This window comes from Dendropsophus ebraccatus, chromosome 2 (assembly GCF_027789765.1).
Source record: "Dendropsophus ebraccatus isolate aDenEbr1 chromosome 2, aDenEbr1.pat, whole genome shotgun sequence".
Lineage (NCBI taxonomy): Eukaryota > Metazoa > Chordata > Amphibia > Anura > Hylidae > Dendropsophus > Dendropsophus ebraccatus.
The window spans coordinates 74259486-74282910 of NC_091455.1; the positions used below are offsets into that span (position 1 = coordinate 74259486).

At 43.6% G+C, this 23425-nt stretch overlaps 1 protein-coding gene across 1 annotated transcript in view; it reads left to right on the forward strand.

The window, feature by feature from the left end:
* Window positions 1-5959: 5959 nt before the first annotated feature.
* The window catches only part of GNAL (G protein subunit alpha L), a 216741-nt gene continuing 199275 nt past the window's right edge, over window positions 5960-23425 (forward strand). The window contains exon 1 of the mRNA XM_069957791.1: window positions 5960-6700. Coding sequence (XP_069813892.1) covers window positions 6232-6700 — 469 coding nt within the window. The 5' untranslated portion in view covers window positions 5960-6231. The remainder of the gene's footprint in view (window positions 6701-23425) is intronic.

Below are 23425 nucleotides of genomic sequence, written 5' to 3' on the forward strand. Positions count from 1 at the left end.
CCTCATGTCCTCACTTGCACTTCAAAGCGGGGCCGCGCGGCGGCCCCGCTTTGAAGTGCCGCGATCCCGGGTGCCGCGGTAGCCCGGGACCGCCGCTATTAGCGGGCACGGTCTGATCGCCGTGCCCGCTAATTAGCTAATCGGAGGCAGCTGTCAAAGTTGACAGCTGCCTCCGATTACCGGAGGCAACGTTTCCCTGGTGTCTAGTGGGGGAGATCGCTCCTCCGGGACCTTGTCCCGGAGGAGCGATCTCCGTTACTGATGCCGGCCGGGGACGCGTCCAAGATGGCGCCGTCCTCGGCTCGGCACACGTTTTTTTCCGGCTGCAGCAGCCGAAAGCAAACGAGTGCCGATCTCATGGATCTCTGCAGCATATCTATGCTGCAGAGATCTCAATGAGAGATCACAGTGTATATACTAGAAGTCCCCCAGGGGGGCTTCTAGTATATGTATAAAAAAAATAAATAAAGTGTTGTTAATAGTAAAAAGCCCCCTCCCCTAATAAAAGTCTGAATCACCCCCCTTTTCCCAGGTTGTAAATAAAAGTAAACAAATAAATAAATAAATAAACATGTTTGCTATCGCCGCGTGCGTAATCGCCCGAACTATTAATTAATCACATTCCTGATCTCGTACGGTAAACGGCGTCAGCGCAAAAAAATACCAAAGTGCAAAATTGCGCATTTTTGGTCGCATCAAATCCAGAAAAAATGTAATAAAAAGCGATCAAAAAGACGTATATGGGCAATCAAGGTACCGATAGAAAGATCAAATCATGGCGCAAAAAATGACACCTCGCACAGCCCCATAGACCAAAGGATAAAAGCGCTATAAGCCTGGGAATGGAGCGATTTTAAGGAACGTATATTGGTTAACAACGGTTTGAATTTTTTACAGGCCATCAGATACAATATAAGTTATACATGTTATATATCGTTTTAATCGTAACGACTTGAGGAACATGCATAACAAGTCAGTTTTACCCCAGGGTGAATGGCGTAAAAACACATTTCCCCCAAATAAAAGAAATGCGTTTTTTTTTTCAATTTCACCACACTTCGAATTTTTTTCTGGTTTTGCAGTGTACTTTATGCAAAAATTCAGCCTGTAATTGCAAAGTACAATTAGTGATGCAAAAAATAAGGGGTCATGTGGGTTTCTAGGTGGAAAAATGCAAGTGCTATGACCTTTTAAACACAAGGAGGAAAAACCGAAAACGTAAAAACGAAAATGGGCCATGTCCTTAAAGGGTTAACAGCATATTTAATTGCAAAATGATGGATTAGTTTAAATTTAATTATTGAACAACGAAAGGGACTTTATTACAACGAAAATGTGTTTTATTATTTTAATAGATTAACCATGAGAGACATCGGCATTAGTGCAGAGGATCACAAACCACGGTAATAGCAATTCATGTAAACTGTGTTCCCTGCTTTCCCAGATGCATTCCAGAGGTGTTTGCATCACTTTCTTAAGATTTTATTTGTTATTTTTAGTTGAACCAGATTTCCAAGTAAATGACCGTATGTTTTGAGCCGCATGTCTATTTTTTCCCACGGCCGTAGTTTCATCCGCACATTTACAGCCGCATAAAAAATACAGCCGCACAGTTACATAGTGTGAACCTAGCCCCAAGAAACATATTTGACAACTATATGCATGGCCTATTTATTTTGCTCCTGTCATACTATTGCAGATCAAAAGCCTATGATGCTATAATGCTCACTGATGATGACCGTAGTTGAGCCAGTGCAGGTATCAGTATGTGGCAGATATCTTAAGTAGAACTCCCACTGTGGTGCTGTGAATCCACCATGGCAACCATACAGCTAATAATAGATTATCTACAGTATATCAGTTCTCAGTCTAGAATACAGATGGGAATCGTCTCATCATATATATACTAGAATAAGAATATTATACCCAATATTAGATCAGAGCTGTTTTTGATATTTTGTTTGCACAAAATATTACATGGTGTTATAGTTGCCCAATAGAAGATGTGCATAAATGTTGTACACACAGATTTCCCCTGATGTTCTATATATATTGTTCCAAACTATAAGTGTTTGTTCACACAGGAAGAAAACGCATGTTTATTCACATTGTTTTTCTCTGCACCAAAATATTTTTTTTTACCTAAAAGATATAAAGATATTATAAAGATTGATTTCATATAAGTTAAAAAAATATATATATATCAAAATCCATATAGTGGATTCTGCAATGATTTAAAAAAAAAAAATTCCACAACTTTTTATTGATTTTTTTCTTTTTAAATTATACATCAGTGGGACATAGTGATACATAGAGATACATTGCATTTCCAGAAAAAGGACGTGTTAACAAAGCATGGTGACAAATTCTCAGATGTATCCAAAGACAAAAATAGTATAATAAATATACATGGTTATTCTGCCCTTGATAAAAAAAAAGAACAATAAAAAACAACTTCCCCCACACCATCATCACCACCTACCACCACCACATATGCAGGGCAATACAAAGAGCTATAGGGCAATGTAAAATGCAATGTAAGATGCAATACAAAGAGCTACGGTCAGTCAATGTAAGATATCCCACAGAGCCTGCCAAATCTATTTAAATACACAAAAATGCAAAAAAATGCAACAGCTCACCACTTATGGCAAGATACAGACCCAATACAGATATGAAAATCGCTAAAAACAGCCCCTCAACTGCTTTAAAAAACTTCATAAAAATAATGGGGCTCTTGGTTACCATTTGCAAGTAGTGTAAACAATCCCACTACGATAAGGTGGCCACATGCTCGGGATGGACCTACACTGTACTAGCCTCTCCATGGCTTATTATAAGCCTATGCTCTGGGCATGCAGGATACAACTATTAATACTAGCAAAAATAAACACCAACTGGTTGGGGTGGGTGGAGTCCATGACCAAGTACAAGAAGTCACTCCCCCATCTGGAATACAGGCAAAAAGACAAATTTGGTCAGCTCTGCTACAACACCATTCACACTAGGCAGGAGCACATTGCTATGGCTGAAATTGCAAATACACAAAAACTCAAAAAATGCAACAGCTCACTGCTAATGGCCAGATAGAGACCATACACAGATATAAATGAAAATTGCTAAAAGCAGCCCCCCAACTGCTGGTGGCTAACCCTCGATTAGCAACCAGTAAGAAAGTATGGAGTGCTAAAGGTATCCTTGACTATTTAATTACAGCCTGAAAGAGTAGAAGCTGTAGGGTGAACGGGATCAAAATTTTCCATGTGGACTGTATCAAGTAAACTAGTTAGGACCAGAAACTATGTGAGGACGGGTAGAACCTGTAGATGGTTGGTGGCATGTTGGATATGCCAGCAGCCTATCAGGAGCCAGGGGATGGGTGAAATATTAAAGCCATAGATAGCACTGAAAATGAGCTAAAACTGTTATTTTTAACATTTTAAAATAGAGGGGGTGGCCCCGAGTGGCTGTCTATTCTGATTCATATTAGCATTAAAATAAACATTAGACTTGGTAGGTAGCTTCTGTTACTAGCGCCGCTACTCCTCCATTCTTAATGGCATCTTCACCTCCTCCCCACTAGAGATGAGCGAACCTGGAGCATGCTCGAGTCCATCCGAACCCAAACTTTCGGCATTTGATTAGCGGTGGCTGCTGAAGTTGGATAAAGCCCTAAGGCTATGTGGAAAACATGGATATAGTCATTGGCTGTATCCATGTTCTCCAGACAACCTTAGAGCTTTATCCAAGTTTAGCAGCCCCAGCTAATCAAATGCCGAATGTTCAGGTTCGGATGGACTCGAACCCTAACCTGGTTCGCTCATCTCTACTCCTCACACATTGGTATAGTATTTCCTAATTAGAATACACAGCAGAGAGGGGAAGGAGAAGCTCAATGATTGTGCTTCTCCTTCCCCTGTCTGCGGCATATTCCGATTGGGAAATACTATAACAATGCGTTCAGAGAAGGTGAAGATGCCTTCCAGAGTGGAGGAGATTGGTGCGTATACGAACCTGGCAGCAGGGGTTCCATACACTCCCCTCCAAAGTGTGAGTCTATGTACATTTCTCCATTACCAATGTTATAATAAGTGTGTGTTTGGATCCGAAGCTTGCTCTTCATTTTTTGCTTTTTAATTGTGCCATTGTCGAGACCTAGAGATCGTAGAGTCTTCACCAGGAGGATAACAGCGTGCCAAGATAATTAACTGTGAACGTTAAAGAGATGGGAGTGTGACATAGCAAGAACGGTACCGCTCCCTGAACTTTTTGGGCGTTTTTATCTAGGTTACCTATATGCTCGGCTCGGTTTCTGTGTAGTTTGTAGATATATCCTTAGGCTAATCTGGCGGTTCGGAGCACTGTGGATGGGACTACTGCCCATAGAGCACCAATCTGGACACCTCATGGCTGGTCTGCTAATTTGATATTCATATCCTAATAGCCTAAGGATTAGAGATGAGCGAACCTGGAGCATGCTCGAGTCGATCCGAACCCGAACTTTTGGCATTTGATTAGCGGTGGCTGCTGAACTTGGATAAAGCCCTAAGGCTATGTGGAAAACATGGATATAGTGATTGGCTGTATCCATGTTTTCCAGACAACCTTAGAGCTTTATCCAAGTTCAGCAGCCCCAGCTAATCAAATACCGAACGTTCGGGTTCGGATGGACTCGAACCCAAACCCGGTTCGCTCATCTCTACTAAGGATGTAACTACAAACTACACGGAAACGGAGCCGAGAATGAAGGTAAGAAACTTATCTTCATCCTCAGCACTGCGTGCATAAAAGAGAGTTATCGGCAGGTTTGATTTGTCTGACCTAATGTCCCCACCTGCTAGAGGCATCTACCTAATTGAGGGTTTGACTGTATGGGGGATGAGCACAATCCGTTGCCTTGCCCCAGGTGCTGCCATTATATGCTACAGCACTGCACCAGGCTAGCATAGGTTTCAGTTACAATTTACGTAGCAAGGTCAGAGTGCTCCCCTGTACGCTTAGCCACCAATGTTTTTGGCATATTTTTGGCATAGTGGGGGAGATTAATCAAAACCTATACAGAGCACTAGTTACCCATAGCAACCAATCAGAATGCTTCTTTCATGTTTCATGCAAGCTGGAATTGGATTGGTTGCTATGGGCAACTGCTCCTCTACACACGTTGTGATAAATCTGAAGCCCCTATTACACGGGGCAATGTCAGCGCTCGCTTGCCCCTCGTTCCCCGCTCGCTTCCAGCGCTATTACACGCGTCGGCAGTGAGCGGGTGAGTGCAGGGCAGCCATGGGGAGCCGCCCGGGTGATCACTAGATTGTCCAGGCAGCCAATAGGAGATAGCAGCGGTCCGCTGCCACCGCTACTGGTCCACATGGAGACGGCAGCAGATTGTCGCTATCTAGGTCATTTGTCTTACAACATGTTGAAAGACAATGGCAGACGATTATGAGCCGATATCGTTGGTGACGGCTGATCGTTGTCTTCTATTACATGATCGTGGAACGCGGTGATAATCGGTTCATGCAAGTTTTGATGATCTCCCCGATTGTTCCAGCCGTTCTGGAGTTCAGCGTTGTCCTCCTGATGCTCGGGGACAGCTAAGGGCTCCTCCCCTCACTTAGATATACCGTATAGGTTTTATTGTCACTCCCAATACAGGAGGTCGCCTATCTCTCACGTAGTCTTCCTTACGTCACCCCCATTCTGTCAGTGAGACACTCGTCCCTATAACGTCGTCACCGAATAGCGAGATGTGACCGCATACGGTGGGAAAGAGCGAGCGTGGTGAAAGTTACCGTATTCCATAGTTAAGCGACGCACACCCGCACATCCACAGCGGCTCTCCTATTAGTGCATGGCGCGCGCACGCGTGTAATTACGGTATAGTGGACCGGCTAGTGGAGCGCTAGAGCTGCGTGTCAGGTGACCTCCGGCGGCTGCCGTGTGTGCGTGCATGTGTGCTGTACCCGACGGGAGAAGATGCAAGATGGCACGCGGGGAATGTGACGGGATCGTGGGCTCCGTGTTACCAGATAACGTCGCTGTGGGAATCCCCGGCTGGATGATGAAGAGCTAATAATCCCCGCCGCCACCGTCAGTCTCAGTAGTGTCACATCATCCGCCCGGGGCTGCGTGCTCGCCTTCACGCCTCCGATCCGCTCCCATCACACGGTATCTGCAATCGATCTGCTGCTATTGATCGCCGGGGCAGCGCACGTGTAGGTGGCCGGAGCCATGGGGCTGTGTTACAGCCTCCGGCCGCGGCTCTTCGGTGATCCCAGCGGCTCCATCTCCAATGCCGCCACCAGCTCGGATACAGAGCAGCCCCCCGAGCTGTCAGCGCCGCTCCGGGCCGGGGACCTGCGGCAGCACGGGGACCCTCAGCCGCAACAGCAATCTCACCCCCAGCTCAGGGATGGGCAGCCCCGCAAAGGGGAACCGTGCAAGCCGCAAGCCCGGGGGGACAGTCCGGACGGGCTGCTGCTCCTGCTCCAGAACGGGGGCGACGGCAAGCAGCACAAGCCCATCAAGGTGCAGCAGCCCCAGCAGCAGCAGCAGCATCCCCTGCAGAAGGGATGGGACAAGCTCCGGCTGGAGGAGAAGGAGGCAGAGAAGGAGGCCAAGAAAGTCAGCAAGAATATAGACCGGGTGCTGAAGGAGCAGAAGCGGGAGTACAAGCAGACGCACCGGCTGCTACTGCTCGGTAAGACACCGGGAGGAGGAGGGGGGCATCTTCTTCATCTGCCCTTGAGCGTTATGTAAGGGCCCTGTGGCTGTCAGCATTGGGGCCCACACTGGCCTGGGTATTGTGCTAGTGGGCCTGGCCATAGCTGTCTATATCCTCAGTATGGATGGAGCTGTACACATACTAGTCTGATAATGCCTGTAATTCCTGGGATCATGGTGGTGGTACCCCACCCAAGCGGCAGCCGAGGGGGTGGAACATGGGCAGCAATGGCAGCATTCTAGAGGAGTACATGCAAGGTGGTGGGGGCTTAACCCTCTCCGTCCTGGCTGCTGTCATCCCTATGTAGCTATAGAATGTCACTGTATTCTGACATGGAAACAGAACAGCCCTTCCATCAGAGTTGATGGAGCAGAGCTGAGCGGTCATCTTATCTGCATTATTATTATTATCAGGCTGCATGCCATAAATCCACACCTCAGTCACCTGCTTAGCTCTGCTACCTCTGTGTGTGTTGGATGTTTCAGTGTCAATTCCCTGTGTGTCACTTCAGGGGAATTGGAAGGTGAGTGAGTAATTGATAAATCTGTAGTAATGTGATCCTCGGGGAGGTGTCGGTGTGCTCTGCCACTTTGTTTTCACTATTCAGGCGTATAATCTCTCCTAAGAGAAAAGGCCAAGTGCTCTATGTGGTCCTGGCAGACTGCTGGTAGAGGCCTACCAGGAAGGAATTACTGGACGTTGTAGTATTTCTTCCAGATTATTACCAATACCATGGTTTATTGGATATGATATAATACATCGTATTTCAGGCAACCACCAATTCTTTGCCTGTGTTTTGCCTAATATGCACAAGATTGAAACAAAATGTCTTTAAATTGCCTGAAATATCAGATATCTGTTGGGCAATAAGTTTATTGTATGCGTGCTGTACAGGTTTATATACCCACAGAGCTGTTGTAATAGTGGGGGAAAGGCGACTGCATTGGAGACACATCAGTGTTGCAGCACTGGGCTAACAGTGCCAGGGACCACATTTTCTCATTACTACTCATGTGGTGGGTGTGTACATAGTTTGTGTGTATATATATATATATATATATATATATATATAAAATATGTGTGTGGTATATACTGTGCAATATGTGTGGTGGGTGTATGTAATGTGTGTATGGGCTGGGTAGGTGTGAAAATGATCAGGTTACCCATTAACTCTTTTCCCTTCAATGTGTTAACACAGCACCATATAGGACAAAGACGCTGATAAATGTAGGGGATAAAATGTTTTTATGTCAACAAAACAATCCTAAAATAATATATATGTAAACATTCTAAATGAGACATGATTGGGAACCAGGTTGCAAGGAATTTTGGGTATGGGATTTGACAGTGTAGGGACACACCCCTTTGACAACAGGAATAGTAACACCCAGTTGTCAATTTATTAATGCATGTCTAATGCTGGAAAAACACAACTTTTTTTTAAGTTTTTTTTTTTGGGGGGGGGGGAAACTGCACTGCAATTTTTGTGCCAACACTAGAAGTGGATCCAACAGTAGAGAAATACAAGTCCTGCCTTCTATTTTTCCATCCCATTTGAATCCACTTCTGGTTTGGGCACAAAAAGTGCCGTGTGTGTTTCCAGCCTGAGAGAAATAGTAACAGTTCTGGAGTTTCTTTTCTCAGAACTCTGCATTGTGCTGTTTCTCGGGAGAGGTGACAGATCCTCGATAGCAGCAGTCACTCCTATAAAGGTGCCAGTTGTGCAGAAGAACTTGATGGCTCCCAATAACTTAGGATAGATCTGCCTGATTTTATCTGGATTCCAGTTTGTACTCTTCTGGCCATCTAAAAGCAATGGACCATAATGATAGTATAAACTGAGCTGTAACATAGGAATAAAACCATATTGTATTTTGATCTGTTATGTAACAGATATTTTGTGAGATTGTGTGTCTTATACATTATATTTTTCCTCTGGCATTAGAAAAGGCTGATGACGGACATGTCCTGGAGATGTGACCCTCCCTGATATTTAGACTGAACAGGTCCTGCCATTGTCTAAAATGAACACTGCTTGTTGTCAATAGTGGGGGCATTATTAAAACCTTTAAAGTGACTCTGTACCCACAATCTGACCCCACCCAAAACACTTGTACCTTCAGATAGCTGCCTTTAATCCAAGATCTGTCCTGGGGTCTGTTCGACAGGTGATGCAGTTATTGTCCTAAAAACAACTTTTAAACTTGCAGCCCTGTGTCAAACTGGCGTGGCCTAGATTGTCTGTGTATTAGGCTGGCACAACCTCTCTGTCCCTCCTCCCCGCCTTCCTCATCATTAGGAATGCTCCAGGCAGATTGTCTGCTATTCATCAGCTGTGTGAACACTGCACATGGGCTGGATCGTTAAAGGACACCTGTCACCCCCCGTGCCGGGTCCCGCTTCCTGATGCGGTCGGGTCACGGAGATCTCAGCGCCCGAAGCCCGGCGCGCGCTGACAGCAGAGTCAGTTGCCCATAGAGAATGATTGGGGAGTCCGATGCTCCGTCATTCTCTATGGGCATCGGACTCCTCTGACTCCTCTCTCAGCGCGCGCGCCGGACTTCGGGCGCTGAAATCTCCGTGACCCGACCGGCTCAGGAAGCGGGACCCGGCGGGATCACGTAAGTATAGGGGGATCTAACAGGGGGTCGGTAGCCTGTCACCCCGGCACGGGGGGTGACAGGTCCTCGTTTTCACTGCAGAGGAATAAGAAAAATCCTGCCAGTGGCATTCCTAATGATGAAGAGGGTGGTGCAAAGTTAGGGCACAGACACTCTAGGCCATGGCCGTTGGGCACAGGGCTGCAAGTTTAAAAGTTACTCTTTAGGACATTAACTGCATCACCTGCCGAATGGACCCCAGGACAGATCTTGGATTAAAAGCAGCTATCTGAAGGTACAAGTGGTTTGTGGGGGGTCAGATTGTGGGTAGAGAGTCGCTTTAAAGGGAACCTGTCACCCCCCGTGCCGGGTGACAGGCTCCCGACCCCCCGTTAGAGACCCCTATACTTACCTCATCCCGCCGGGTCCCGCTTCTGGAGGTGGTCGGGTCCCGGAGATCTCAGCCGCTGCAGCCCGGCGCGCGCCCTGACAGATGAGTCCAACGCTCATAGAGAATGACGGAGCGCTGGACTCTCCTGTCATTCTCTATGGGTGTTGGACTCATCTCTCAGCGCGCGCGCGGGGCTGCAGCGGCTGAGATCTCCGGGACCCGACCGAATCCAGAAGCGGGACCCGGCGGGATGAGGTAAGTATAGGGGTCTCTAACGGGGGGTCGGGAGCCTGTCACCCCGGTACGGGGGGTGACAGGTTCCCTTTAAATATGTTAAAGGACTAAATAAGGAGTGTTTCTAATAGGAAACTGAACACAAGGACAAGGAGCAACATGAGAAAATATTGCTTTACTGATAGAGTAGTAGACGCTTGGAGAAAACTTCCAGCAGATGTGGTAGGTAAATCTACAGTAACTGAATGTAAACATGCTTGGAATAAACATATCTATCCTAAGATAATAAAGGAAATTATATAAGGGCAGACTAGATGGACCAGGTGGTCTTTTTCTGCTGACCATCTTCTATTGGGGTGGGGGGGATTTATCAAGCTGTCTTATAGTAATATTCTAAGTTGCCCATAGCTACCAATCACAGCTCAGCTTTCATTTTACCAGCCCAACACGAGTGACTGGTTGCTATGGGCAGCAAAGAAATTCTTACTATAAGGCTATGTTTACACAGTATTTTGGGCAATTTTTTTTTAACCAACCAAAATATTATGTGTGAACATAGCCTTAGACAGCTAAATAAATATCCCTTTAGACCTTTAGAAATTCTTGTATTCTGTGAATAAAATACATATGGAGTCTGCACAAAAATGTAGCTGCGGTGGAAATTTAAAATGTCATAAATGACTGATTAATGGGCATCCCCATCTATGAAATGCCCTCACAGATCAATAAAATGGGGCCTGAACCCCCCCTCTTACTCCTTATTATATAATCAAGCAATATGTGCCAAAGGACCTTTATTGGAAAACCCCTATAAAGAGAACCTATCGCAGGGGTCTAGCGTTGGTTTCATCTAAAGGGTGTGCGAAAGTTTTACCAAATTAAACTAACTGCAATAAATGTTGTTAAAAACACATCAAAAGTTTTGATCTGTTGGGGTCTGAATGTTCACATTTCCACCGATCAGAAGAATTCTTGCAGCATTCTGCTAAACTGACTCCTGTGCCAGTGTTATCCGCATCAGCTGCCATGCATTACCAGGCTTCTGCTGCGACTGTCAGGAGCACATAGCTGCAATTCTGTCGGTTAAGCCTTTAGATACTGCGGTCAGTGTGACTGCAGCATCTAACAGGGTGACAGAGGGGTGGAGCAGGATGCTAATAGTAGCATCTGTGGCAATCAATGGTGTCTGGTCTGACTTCTTCAGAAGCCGAAACACATAGCAGAAAGGATTCGGCGCTGATTCCGCGGGCAGGGATTCCACACAGAATTTCAGCACAGATTATGTAATGTGAACAGGCCCTTGTAGCAAGTGAGGATTGGTTGCTATCAGCAGCTGGGCTCTCACTGATAATGACAGGCTGCCGCGATCATGGTGCAGCCTGACATTACCCTTTAAATGTTGCAGGGTTTAAGTGCGAGTGACAGAAGCAGCTCCTGTCACTTACCAATCAGGACCCTCGCAGTGTAGATCACTTTCCTGGGCTGCCGGAGGTCTTTTACCTTTGCCTGCGCAGTCTGATCAGCATTGCATTTAATAGTCCCCTAGGGGGACTTCAAAAATAGGAGAGGTAAAAATGTTTTTAAAAACATCCCAAACCCCAATAAAAGTTTAAATAACCCCCCTTCCCTTTACACAAATAAAACATATAAAAAATTAAATTAGCACAGTATATATTTTATTAAAATATAACAGTATTGTTCCTGTACGGTGAATGGTGTAAATGCAAAGTGGGGGGAAAACACCAGGATTGCTGAATTTTGTTACATTATACATGAATTTTTTTTTTTACAAAAAGTGATCAAAACATCTGATCTATACATAAAAATAGTAATAAAAACTAGAGCTCATGGCATAAAAATAAAATCACATAGAGCCCAGTAGGTAAAAAAAACCTAACAAAAAACGTTATAAGTCATAATAGAGCAATTTTAATATTACGCCATGAAACCATGTATATTGATGTTCAGAGTGAAAATTAGGATCTCATGTCAGTTTTACTGTAAAGTGCATTATATGGACACAAAACTCCCCCAAAAGTTACAAAATGTAATTTTTTCCAAATTTCATCCAATAAATATTTTTGTGGTTCCGTCACAGAACTTTACAAAGTACACTTGTTACTGATAAAAAAAAAAGCTCTTACTTGGCCCTGTAGATGGAGAAATAAAGGCGCTATAGCTCTTAGAGGGCAAGGAGGAAAAAATGTAAATGAAAATTGGCCTGGTTGGCTTGGGCTTGGTCATGAGGGGTTTAAAAATAAAATAAAAAAATATGTGTATGGCATTGCCACATCTGTAACAACACATGTTGTTATAAAACTACTACGTAATTTAACCAACATGGGGAGCACCATAAAAAATTAGATTTTAAAAAGCTATCCATAGTTACTGATTTTACAACAATGTCACCTATTCCCCCCCCCCCCCCCCCCAACTGCGGGGATCCAAATGGAATACCTCTGTGCAATCTGATCTTTGCTCTTTTGGTAGAGTCTGCTACAGGCAATTGCATAGCATTGACCACTGTATGCAACCTAATGATTGCATGTAATAGTACCCTACTAAATTACATAGCCCATCCCCCAATAAAAGTTTAAATTACCCACTTTCCCGTTTTGTAAATAAAACACATAAATATAAGTAAATAATATATTGTAGCGTGCATAATTGTCCGATCTATCTATAAGATACAGCATAACGTTGTTGTTCCTGCATGGCTGCGGTAATTTAATGAAGAATTTATACTTGTCTCCATACCCCGCAGCTCCTCCCTCTGATAACCACTGGATGTAATATTCTCCCGGCTTCCTGGTAGGTCACAGCACTCACCAATGTTCGTCGATGCTTATTTATTCATTCAGTAAAGCATAAATGCAACAGAGTGCCATCCCTCTGCTATACATCACCCTCGTAGGTCACAGTACAGGCGCCTGCTGCAATGTCACAAAAATGGATGGCAGCGACTGCAGTGGTGTCCCACCCCAGTCACTGAGTGGGCAATCTTATCAGCCGAGTCATGACGTTGCAGCAGGCCAAAGGCTGTAAGAAAGCAGTAAAGCACCGCTGCAGGGGCACAGGGATGGTTAAGTATAAATTCTTTATCATGTTTCAGCACCCTCCTGGCTGCAGTTTTTTTTTTTTTTTACTTTTATGAGACTTCTCTCCTTTAAGGCCAAAATTTTCTGGGTCCTTAAAGTGTCACTTTCTTTATAACTTTCAAAATCTAAATCAACAGTACATGTGTGATATAAAGCAAGTTTGCAATTTACATTCATTATTTATTTTTTTTTTATTTTTTTTTTAGCTGTCATGGAGAACAGGTCACTTCCTGTTTTCTGACACTTTTTTTTTTTTTTCTCAAAGAGTCAGAAAACAGGAAGTCCAGTGTTTCCTAGGCCATCTGAGCGCTCACAGAGAAGGCAGTCATGTGACTGATGGACACATTGAGCCCTGACTCTCTGTACTGGCCAGTATTCCTGTGTTTATTCTGTTTTTTTTTTTTTTTTCAACCAGCACAAGTCAGAAAATCTGCCTTCAGAAGACTGGACCTGGATTTCTAGTAAATTCAGCTTTGTTTTACAGCATAACAACAAAAATAATGAATGTTAATTGCAAACTTATTTCACTTCTACTGTTGATTTAGATTTTAAAATTTATAACAGGTATACTTCAAGGGGTTAAACCCATCAGAAGCGACATGCTGACCTGGTCCCATCCTGTACTGATGTGTCTGTGACCACAGCTCCTGGAATAACAACTACAAGTGTCAGAATGCCTTACACTTATTAAGCACTCAGAGAATGCTGGGAGTTGTAGTCTCCGAGGGGACAACCCCTTGAGTTGTCTACTCTTTTGTACTTCAAATCCCAGCACATCCTGAGGGCTGCAGACTGCAGTAAATGCTGGGAGTTGTAGTGTTTGCAGCTGTTGTACTTGGAGGGTCCTAAGTGCATTGTACACTGGATGCTTTGTGGAAGATCAGAATATATAGCTCAGTGTGTGGATGTGACCCTAAAACAGCACTAATAGGGGATAGAACAAATGGGCCCGTAATCACTGTTGGGGAGACAAGTACTGTATGTGGCTGCACAGGTGGAAGACATGTACTGTATGTGGAAGACATGTACTGTATGTGGCTGCACAGGTGGGATACATGTACTGTATGTGGTTGCACAGGTGGGATACATGTACAGTATGTAGCTGCTTAGGGGGGAAATGAAAGAGAAAAACAACCATGCTGCAGGGGGAGAGGGGCACAGTTATTGGCAAAAAAGCATAAACTTACAATAAAATATCAGGATCAGAGGGTGGGGGGCTCTGTGTCTTCTCTTACACAGTCCACCTTCTGTCTTACAGCGTCCAGCAGCCTGACAGACACACTGACAATCACTCACTGTCAGAGCTGCTGCTGTTGCTCTTCTTCACAGTCCCTTCCCTGGCATTCATAACCCTGAAGGATCCCCCCAGCCCCGTCATCACATTTTCTCTTTCCTCTACTCCTCACACAAGGTATGACGGACAGTGGAGTACAGGAGGGGCTGTCATCAGCAGCATGCAGAAAGAGAGGAGACCCAGCCTTGGCTTGGCACAGCATCCAGTCAACAAGTGAGCCCCCCAGGAGCAGGGGGCCCGCACTTCCCAGGCCCACTACAGACTTGTGCCGTGCTGACCTGACACTTAAGAGTCTGAGCCTGGCGGGCCCCTCTATTGGCCTGGGCCCCTGTGCAGCTGAACAGGCTGCACAAGTGATATGTCAGCCTCTAGTGGTACTAATATGCCCTCCTTTTTTTTCTGTGTGTGGAATTCTTAGGATAGATATATGTTTATTCCAGGCATGTTTATCCTTTCAGTTATTGAGGATTTAACTACCAATGACATGCTGTAAATTCACCTGACCACTGTGGCCAATCTCTCACCACTGATACCAGTGGTTGGTTGGAGCGATCACTTGAATGTACTGTACATGCAGGGACCACTGGAGCAGTGGCATTGCAACGGCAGGGAGAATGATTTAACAGATGAGTTAATTTATTTGAAATAATAATAATAAAAAAATTAAAAAAAGTTTACCCCTTCCCGCAGATGGACGTGCTTGCACATTCATATTACCATTTTGACCTCCTGTTCCCGCGCGTTCATAGCCGGGCACCTGCTGCAACTATCAGGACCAGATTCGCATTTTGATCCTAATAGGTAGCCCTATAGATGCTGGCATCTATAGGGATACGGAGGGAGAAATCCTCTTCTGTTCACCATCGGGGCCTTTGAAGCAGTCACAGAGTCCCAATGGTAGCCATGACAACCGAAGCCTTCCAGTGTCATAACTACAGAAGCCTGTCTGCCAAAAAATAGAATGAGCACATAATCCCCATATCCCCCAATGCAAATAATACATGAAAAAGTACATATTTGGTATAATGACTGTGTAATGTCACTAGCAATAAAATTATTACATGATTTAACTGCGCAGTGAGCGCAGAGAATTCAGAGTTATGGTGGCATTTTTCACAAGAAATCAGCCACAATTTACCACTAACCTAAAGTATAATATGTTACAAAGAAAACAATTTTGGAATCGCTTTGATAATGTAAAGCATCATGGAGCTATAACAGCATAAAGTATGACTGGTCAGATTTGTAAAATGGCCTTCGTTCCTTAAGGGTACGTTCACACATACCAACTCGCAGCGGAAATCTCGCGAGTTTTGCAGCGAGATCCGCTAAGAGTCAAGGTCCTGGCAGGCCCCTGGGACTACATACTCGCAGCGTTCTTTTAGACCGCTGCATGTATGTAATGCAGCCGCCCCCTTAACCCCTTTCACTGTCGCTCGTCTCCCGCGCTGTCTGTGTATTCATTACCTCTCTCCTTGCTGCACAGGGTCCCAGCGTCCTGCTCTCCTGCCCAGCCAATTAATGGCTGCGGCTGGGCAACACACTGATTGGCTGGGCGGGAGAGCATGACGCCGGGACCCCATGCGGCGAGGAGAGAGGTAATGTATATACAGACAGCGGGGGAGCCGAACGGGTTAAGGGGGCGGCTGCATTACATGCATTGACAGGGGCCTACCAGGACCTTGACTCATAGCGGATCTCGCTGCAAAACTCGCAGCGAGATTTCCGCTGCGAGTCGGTATGTGTGAACGTACCCTTAGGGTGCGTTCACACCTACAGGATCTGCAGCAGATTTGATACTGTGTTCAGTTATTTAAATAAAATCTGCAGAAAATCAGCTGCAGATCCTGTAGGTGTGAACGCACCATTAAGGGGTATTCCGGGAAAAAAATAACTTTTCCCCTATCCACAGGTTAAGGGAAAAGTAGGAGATCACGGAGGGTCCGACCCCTGAGCCCCCCTGCGATCTCCGTATCAGACCCTGCCTACTCTGTTTTGAATAGAGCCCCGGGTTGGCACCTGACCCGCGGCTCGTTTCATTCCTATGAACACCGCTTGTTGCCATTTAGCCAATCACAGGAAAGATTCTGGCACAACAATCATAAGAGTCTAGTTCTTGCATTAGTGATCTGGAATGGAATTGAATAAGATCTGGCTGACAGTTTTGAGCTCTGACAGCCTGATAAGTCTCCCCCTATGTTTGTGATACCTGCATTTAAACATTATGCCCCTGGCTATGTACCACACACACAGACTTCTATAGTAAGAAAGTGGAGGGGTTCATTTCTGAGAGGATAGAGACATTCTAGATACAAGGCGTAGCTAAAAAGTTAGAGGAGAGTCTGTGGGCAGATGGAACAAGAAGTTATTCCTGTACAGAGGGAGCTTCTCATCCTGCAGATATAGAAGGGTGTTAACTCCTTAATGATTAGTGTTGTGGTCATTAAAGGGGTATTCTGCCGAGTAACTTTTGTGTTTAACAGTGCTTGAGTAGGAGATTAAAAAAAAAAAAAAAGAAAAAAAAACATTCTTGATTTTCTCATTTCTGCACCACCACTACTATCATGGAGCTCCAGTATCGCTGCACATCACTTCCAGGGTAAGGGTCCACACATGAAATAACTTGCTCAATCGGTGTCTTGAGGTGGGTCTCCCTTGTTGTGTGTTTTTTTTTTTCGTAGCGTTTTTATTGCCTCCCCCCAAAAAAAATCCAGAAAAACCCCAATGGCGTTTATTCATGTGTTTATATTTTTTCTGGCATTTTTACTTTGTGTGAATAATTTTTTTATTTAGGTCCTTATGTGTGTGCCAAGATGGCTGAGTTTCCTTTTTCTCTGCCATCACGTGACATAGTTGCTGGACCAAAAGGGTACCAAAACTCCAGAAAACAAAATGCATTACACACAGCAATGGTGTTTTTAAGATGACCAGAACATTCCTATTGAAGTCTATGGGGAAAAAACGGCACAGTTTCCCAAAAAAGGCACACCCTTAGCATGCTGCGTTTTGCAGCAACTGTAAAAAAAAGCTTAGCAAATTCCAAGCGCCAAAAAAAAGCCATGTGTGCAAGGCAGATCATAAACTTATTTCATGGGGGGCGTGTCACAAATTAAAACATAACTTTTAATATTTAGACTAAAAAAGTGCCACCGATTTAGATGTCTTAGCATATCCCCTGATGTAGGGTGCTATATCGTTCATATCAGTGCTTCTCAATTCCAGTCCTCAGGCCTCACCAACAGGTCATGTTTTGAGGAATTCCTTAGTATTTCACAGGTGATATAATTATACACAGTGCATCACGTATTATGACAGGTGTCCTTTGTATAGAAAACCTTCAAAACATGACCTGTTGGTGAGGCCTGAGGGCTGGAATTGAGAAGCACTGGTTTATATCATATAAACCACCAGAACCAGTCCAATGAGTATAATGTACTAGTGCTTGTATGAATATGCACCAAACAGAAAGAAAACCAAAACCCAGCGTGTTTCCCTGTTGGTATAGGATGCGGTTCATCAAGGGTTAATAAGGTTACCAAATCCATCAACTACTGTTGTTTTATGGTGTTGCACCAAAAGACCATATAGTCTGTTTCGCCCAATCAGCCAGAGATATGTATAATGCCGCTAGAGTGTCACTCATAGTACTATACTGGTAAAATCACACCTTAAACAGAGTAAAATGCTCAGTCACTCGGGGGAGCTATAAAGGTAATTAGTACAGTGGCTCAGCTGAGCCTCTTACTGCATCCCCTAAGAGCCTGGTGTCAGGTCCCTAATGGAGCTGAAATGATGTCCTGCTGGTGTTGTGGACACCTGCCAATCAAAGACTAGATCATAAACTGCCAGCTAACATCTGGCCGCTGGTGTTTTTGGTGTTTTTTTTTTTTTTTTTATTCTTCTAGATTTAAAGGCTGTGTGAAGCCAGCCTTAGGGTTAAATTTCTGCAAATAAAAAAATATATATAAATTTTTGTTACAATTGATTCACCAGTTGTGATGGTGTTTTTAGGGCAAATGGTGACCCCATGGACATGATTGACATCGCAGCTACACTCACCGGCCACTTTATTAGGTACACCTGTCCAACTGCACGTTACCACTTAATTTCTAATCAGCCAATCACATGGCGGCAACTCAGTGCATTTAGGCATGTAGACATGGTCAAGACAATCTCCTGCAGTTCAAACCGAGCATCAGTATGGGGAAGAAAGGTGATTTGAGGGCCTTTGAACGTGGCATGGTTGTTGGTGCCAGAAGGGCTGGTCTGAGTATTTCAGAAACTGCTGATCTACTGGGATTTTCACGCACAACCATCTCTAGGGTTTACAGAGAATGGTCCGAAAAAGAAAAAACATCCAGTGAGCGGCAGTTCTGTGGGCGTAAATGCCTTGATGATGCCAGAGGTCAGAGGAGAATGGGCAGACTGGTTCGAGCTGATAGAAAGGCAACAGTGACTCAAATAGCCAACCGTTACAACCAAGGTAGGCAGAAGAGCATCTCTGAACGCACAGTACGTCGAACTTTGAGGCAGATGGGCTACAGCAGCAGAAGACCACCCGTTACTAGCATGGTGTACCTAATAAAGTGGCCGGTGAGTGTATATTTTGTAATATGGCCAGAAAGGTATACTACAGCATACCTGCATCATGATCATAGACTATACCCAGTCTGCTAGTGACTATGTTTGGGCTGTTCCCTGAACGTATACTTTTTTTTAATATTAGAAACGTTATCATCCAAAAATGAATATTAACCCTTTAAGGACAGAGCCAGTTTTCATTTTTGCGCTTTCGTTTTTTCGCTCCTCATGTTTAAAAGGCCACTGCACTTGCATATTTGCCCCTACAGACCCACATGAGCCCTAATGTTTTGTGACACCTTTTCAAATACAGACAAAAAATTGTGTGCAGTGAAATTTGAAAAAAAGGTGCAATTCCTTTTATTTCTAGGGGTTTCGTATTTACGCCGTTTGCCCTATGGTACAACTGAAATGTTATCTATGTTCCTCAAGTCAGTACGATTACAATGATATGTAACTTGTATAACTTTTATATTTTTTGATGGCTTTTAAAACATTTAAACCTTTTAAAAAAACTAAATGTGTTTAAAATCGCTATATTCCCAGGCTTATAACGCTTTTATTGTTTGGTCTATGGGGTTATGTGAAGGGTTATGCGCCACAATCTGTTTCTTTCGCTACCTTGTTTGCATATATGCGACTTTTTGATCACTTTTTAATACATTTTTTTTCTAGATTTAATGCAAACAAAAACGCACAATTTTGCACTGTGACGGGTTTTTGCTCTTGCGCTGATCAGTAATGTAATCATTTAATAGTTCGGGCGATTGCGCACGCAGTGATACCAAATATGTTTATTTTTTTTATTTATTAAAAGGGGGTGATTTAAACTTTTATTAGGGGAGTTTTTTTTTTATTAATAAATAATAATTAATAGAGCAATGATCCATCAGATCGGTGCTCTATTATAATGTTCTGCTGCAGACCATCTACATGGATTGCCGAGCAGGGATCAGCGTCATTCAGCTTTGACAGCTGCATTTGAATAGTTAACTAGCCGGCCGCGGCGGCTAATACCCGCGGTCCCTGGCTACACATAGCAACCGTGAACCGCGAGCTGCAGAGAGGGCTTACACCGGGAGCCCTCTCTGATCACCCTTGACGGCCGTATGATGGGTATACCCGTCATGCTTCGTTAAGGGGTTAAAATAAAAAGGCTGGGTTAAAATAAAAAGGCTGGGTTCACACTGCGTTTTTGCAATCCCATCCATTTTATTAATAAACTGATGCATTTATGTGCAACTGTTTTGATCCATTTTTCCATTGACTTCAATAAAAAAAAAAGGGATCAAAAAGCATCTGCTTTTTTAATGTACACAAAAACGTGGTCAACCACATTTTTGTGTACCCTAAAAAAAATCAGAGTGGGAGGACTGTAATGATCAGCTGAAGGAAAGCTGTGCATTTTAGGAATTCTAGTACTGAGCAACTGCTCAACGAAGTACAGCCACCAAATACAGAACTAAGACCCCCAAACATAGGCTATTGGTGGTTTAAGAACTGGGGCAGACAGTTAAATAATGCAATTTTTTTAAAATCTGATGTCAGGTATTGATTGGTAGAGCTGGGGAGTCAGACCTGGTAGAGAAATACAGACTCCACTCTGGCTTTAAAATAAAAATATTAATTATTTTATGTTGAACAGTGTTTACTTTATATGATAATGCTGAAAAGCCTTATTTTACCCTTTCCTTACAGTAGATTTGTTATTACTAATTATTATTCATAAGCCATTTATTAAAATAGACTTGGCTGGAGTCGGAAGCTTAGGTCCCAGACTCTGCAGTCCTCCTCAGTAGGAGGACACTGTAATCTGAAGATCATTTGGGGACCCTATTAACAGAAACTAATGGTTTAAAGTGGACACTACCAATAAATATACTTTTCCATACCCAAATGTCAGTGGAAAATAAAGTTGGAGCTTCACTTACTGACACCATAGCCTTGACCATAAGAAGTTTAAGATTCTATGATTGTTTGGTCAACTGTTACTAAGGTATATGGCTACCTGACAGGCTTGAGAGTGATGTGTGATGATGAGGTCCAAAGGGCTTGCCAGGAGCCAGGAATTACACATTTAAACTTTAAGCCATCTTTTTATTGGCAGGCTTTTACAACATTCATTTTTACATTTTATACAGTAAAAAATAAATAATGGTGGAAATAGTCAAAACTGCCTATGCCAATTTGTAGTTAAAAATTGGCTTTATTAAAAATGTTTCAATATTTTTTCTTCTGGCTCTACAAGGGAATGTGGTTTGTGTGCCAAAAAGTGGTGCATTTTTTGGCACTTTTAAATGGACAGTGTCACTTAAAAAATCTTTTGACGTGTACAGAACCCAAGTGACCAGTTGAATGAGCCTAGGAAGTGCACGAATAGCACGTTCTCTTCCAGCTCTTTACCTTGTGACCAAGCCAGACTTACTATGTACGTTTATGGGAATGTCTGTGTCACAAACATGATGGTGGAAAGAACTCAGCCATGCGCTTCTGTCTGACTGTTCAAAACTTCTGACATGTGTGTCACCACTTTTTTGGCACATTTAAACATTGTCCCTTTTACCCAAAGCCATGCCCAAGCTTCTGATTAGACACTCTTCCTCTACAAGAGGACATGTCTTAACACTGAAACTGTGGTGCAAGTTGGACTAGATTTGGGTGGGTAGTTTTGATTATTGCCCCATTGTTTCTTTTTATGTGTATATGCAACATGTAACAGTGCATGTTGTATTGGCTAGCCATTAAAAAAATACCTTTTAAGGGAATTTCTGATCAGAAAATTACTTATGTAATTTTTTATGTTAACCAAAATTTCTTTAAAAATATGTTTTTGTTTTTGTTTTTCCAATTTACTATATATATATATTTTAAAGTAATCCTGAAATTATGTAGTTTCCGTTCTCACCACTTCTAAAAATAAGCCGAGACTTCCTGTTTTGTTAGTAATAATAATGAGTAAGATTCTGGAAAGTGATCTGTACATCATTACAGCTAAAGGTGACACTAGTAGATGGAGAAAGCAAGAGATAAAGCTCACATCTCAGCCTCTCCCTCTCTGTGGAATGACTTTTTTCGATTATAGATCACAAGAGTATGCCAAGTAAGTAAATTGAGTGAACTTACTGTAAGTTCTGGTTTGCAAGAATTTGATTCCCGCCGTCTGGGGAAGATGGATGCAGCTCTAGGACTGCCTGGAAAACCTGGATGGATACAGCGTTTGGCTTTATATATATTTTTGTATCAATGTTTTCCAGGCAGCCCTAGGGCTGCATCCATCATCTTCAGACTGCTGGAATCAAATGCTGATAGTTTGGGTTCGCACAACTCCAAACTTACTATAAGTTCACTCATCTCTACCAGTAACGTTTACATTTGTGTCAAGGGGACAGGTCTTTTTCATTGTCTATCTATGGCATTAAGGCATGCTGTAAAGCATGTGTCTATAAAGCATTATAGATCCAATTATTGGGAGTATTGGCCTACAGATGGGCATCACCCAAGTGCCTCATTAAGACTAACACTGTTCTATTGAATGTTACAGTACATCCCAAACGTTGTATCTGAGACACAGGTGTCAAACATGTGGATCTCCACCTTAGAGGACGTAAGTGCCTGTCTGTAGATTATAGAATTCATTCCCCGCCCATCTAACTTCACCCCGTAATCAAATCTGCCAATTACAGTCAATGGCTGTGCTCTCTCCCCATCCCACCGGTAAACTGCTTTGGGGTCACCTTTGACTTGGCTTTGTCATTTAAACACGCATTCAGGCCCTTACCACTTTTTGCAGTCTCCACCTTAAAAAGTTTTCTTAAATTTGCTACTTTCCCATACAGCTTAGACTTTTGACGGCTATACGCGCCGCTCATGGTGAATTTGGTTTACACTATATCGTGTATGGAGCTCTCCTGACAAAGAAATGGGGGTCAGCTGTGATGTGAAAATCACTGCCTGACCCCTTTGTTTCAGAAGGGATAAGGTGCAGCCAGAGCTTCCTAGCTTCTGCTTACCCCTCCCCTTTCCCTCCACTAATCCACTTCTCACTCATCCTCTACCAATCCCTTTACTTCCTACCAGTTGCCAAAGAAATTCAGTTCAGATTGTTAACCATGACATATAATGCCATCCAAGACCTGTCCCCTCTGCATCTCTAACCTGATCTCCCAATTCTGCCCTTTACCCAATTTCCAATCTTACAAGACCTTCATCTGTGCTCTATGCTTGTCCGCTCTTCACACAACTGCCTCCGAGATTTCTCACGAGCTTACTTCATACTGTGGAACTCACTACCCTGACCCCTGGAAAACCCACCTCTTCAAAATAGGCCACAACCTACAATAACCCTGCTGCCATCTCATTGCACTGTGACCAGCTGCACCTACATTGTCCTTCCCTTCACCTTGTAGACGGTGAGCCCTCTCTACCTATGTACAGTACCATTGTGGCATTTCTTACATTTATGTTTTTTCTTAATTTTAGGTTACATTTTGTACCTTAACCCCT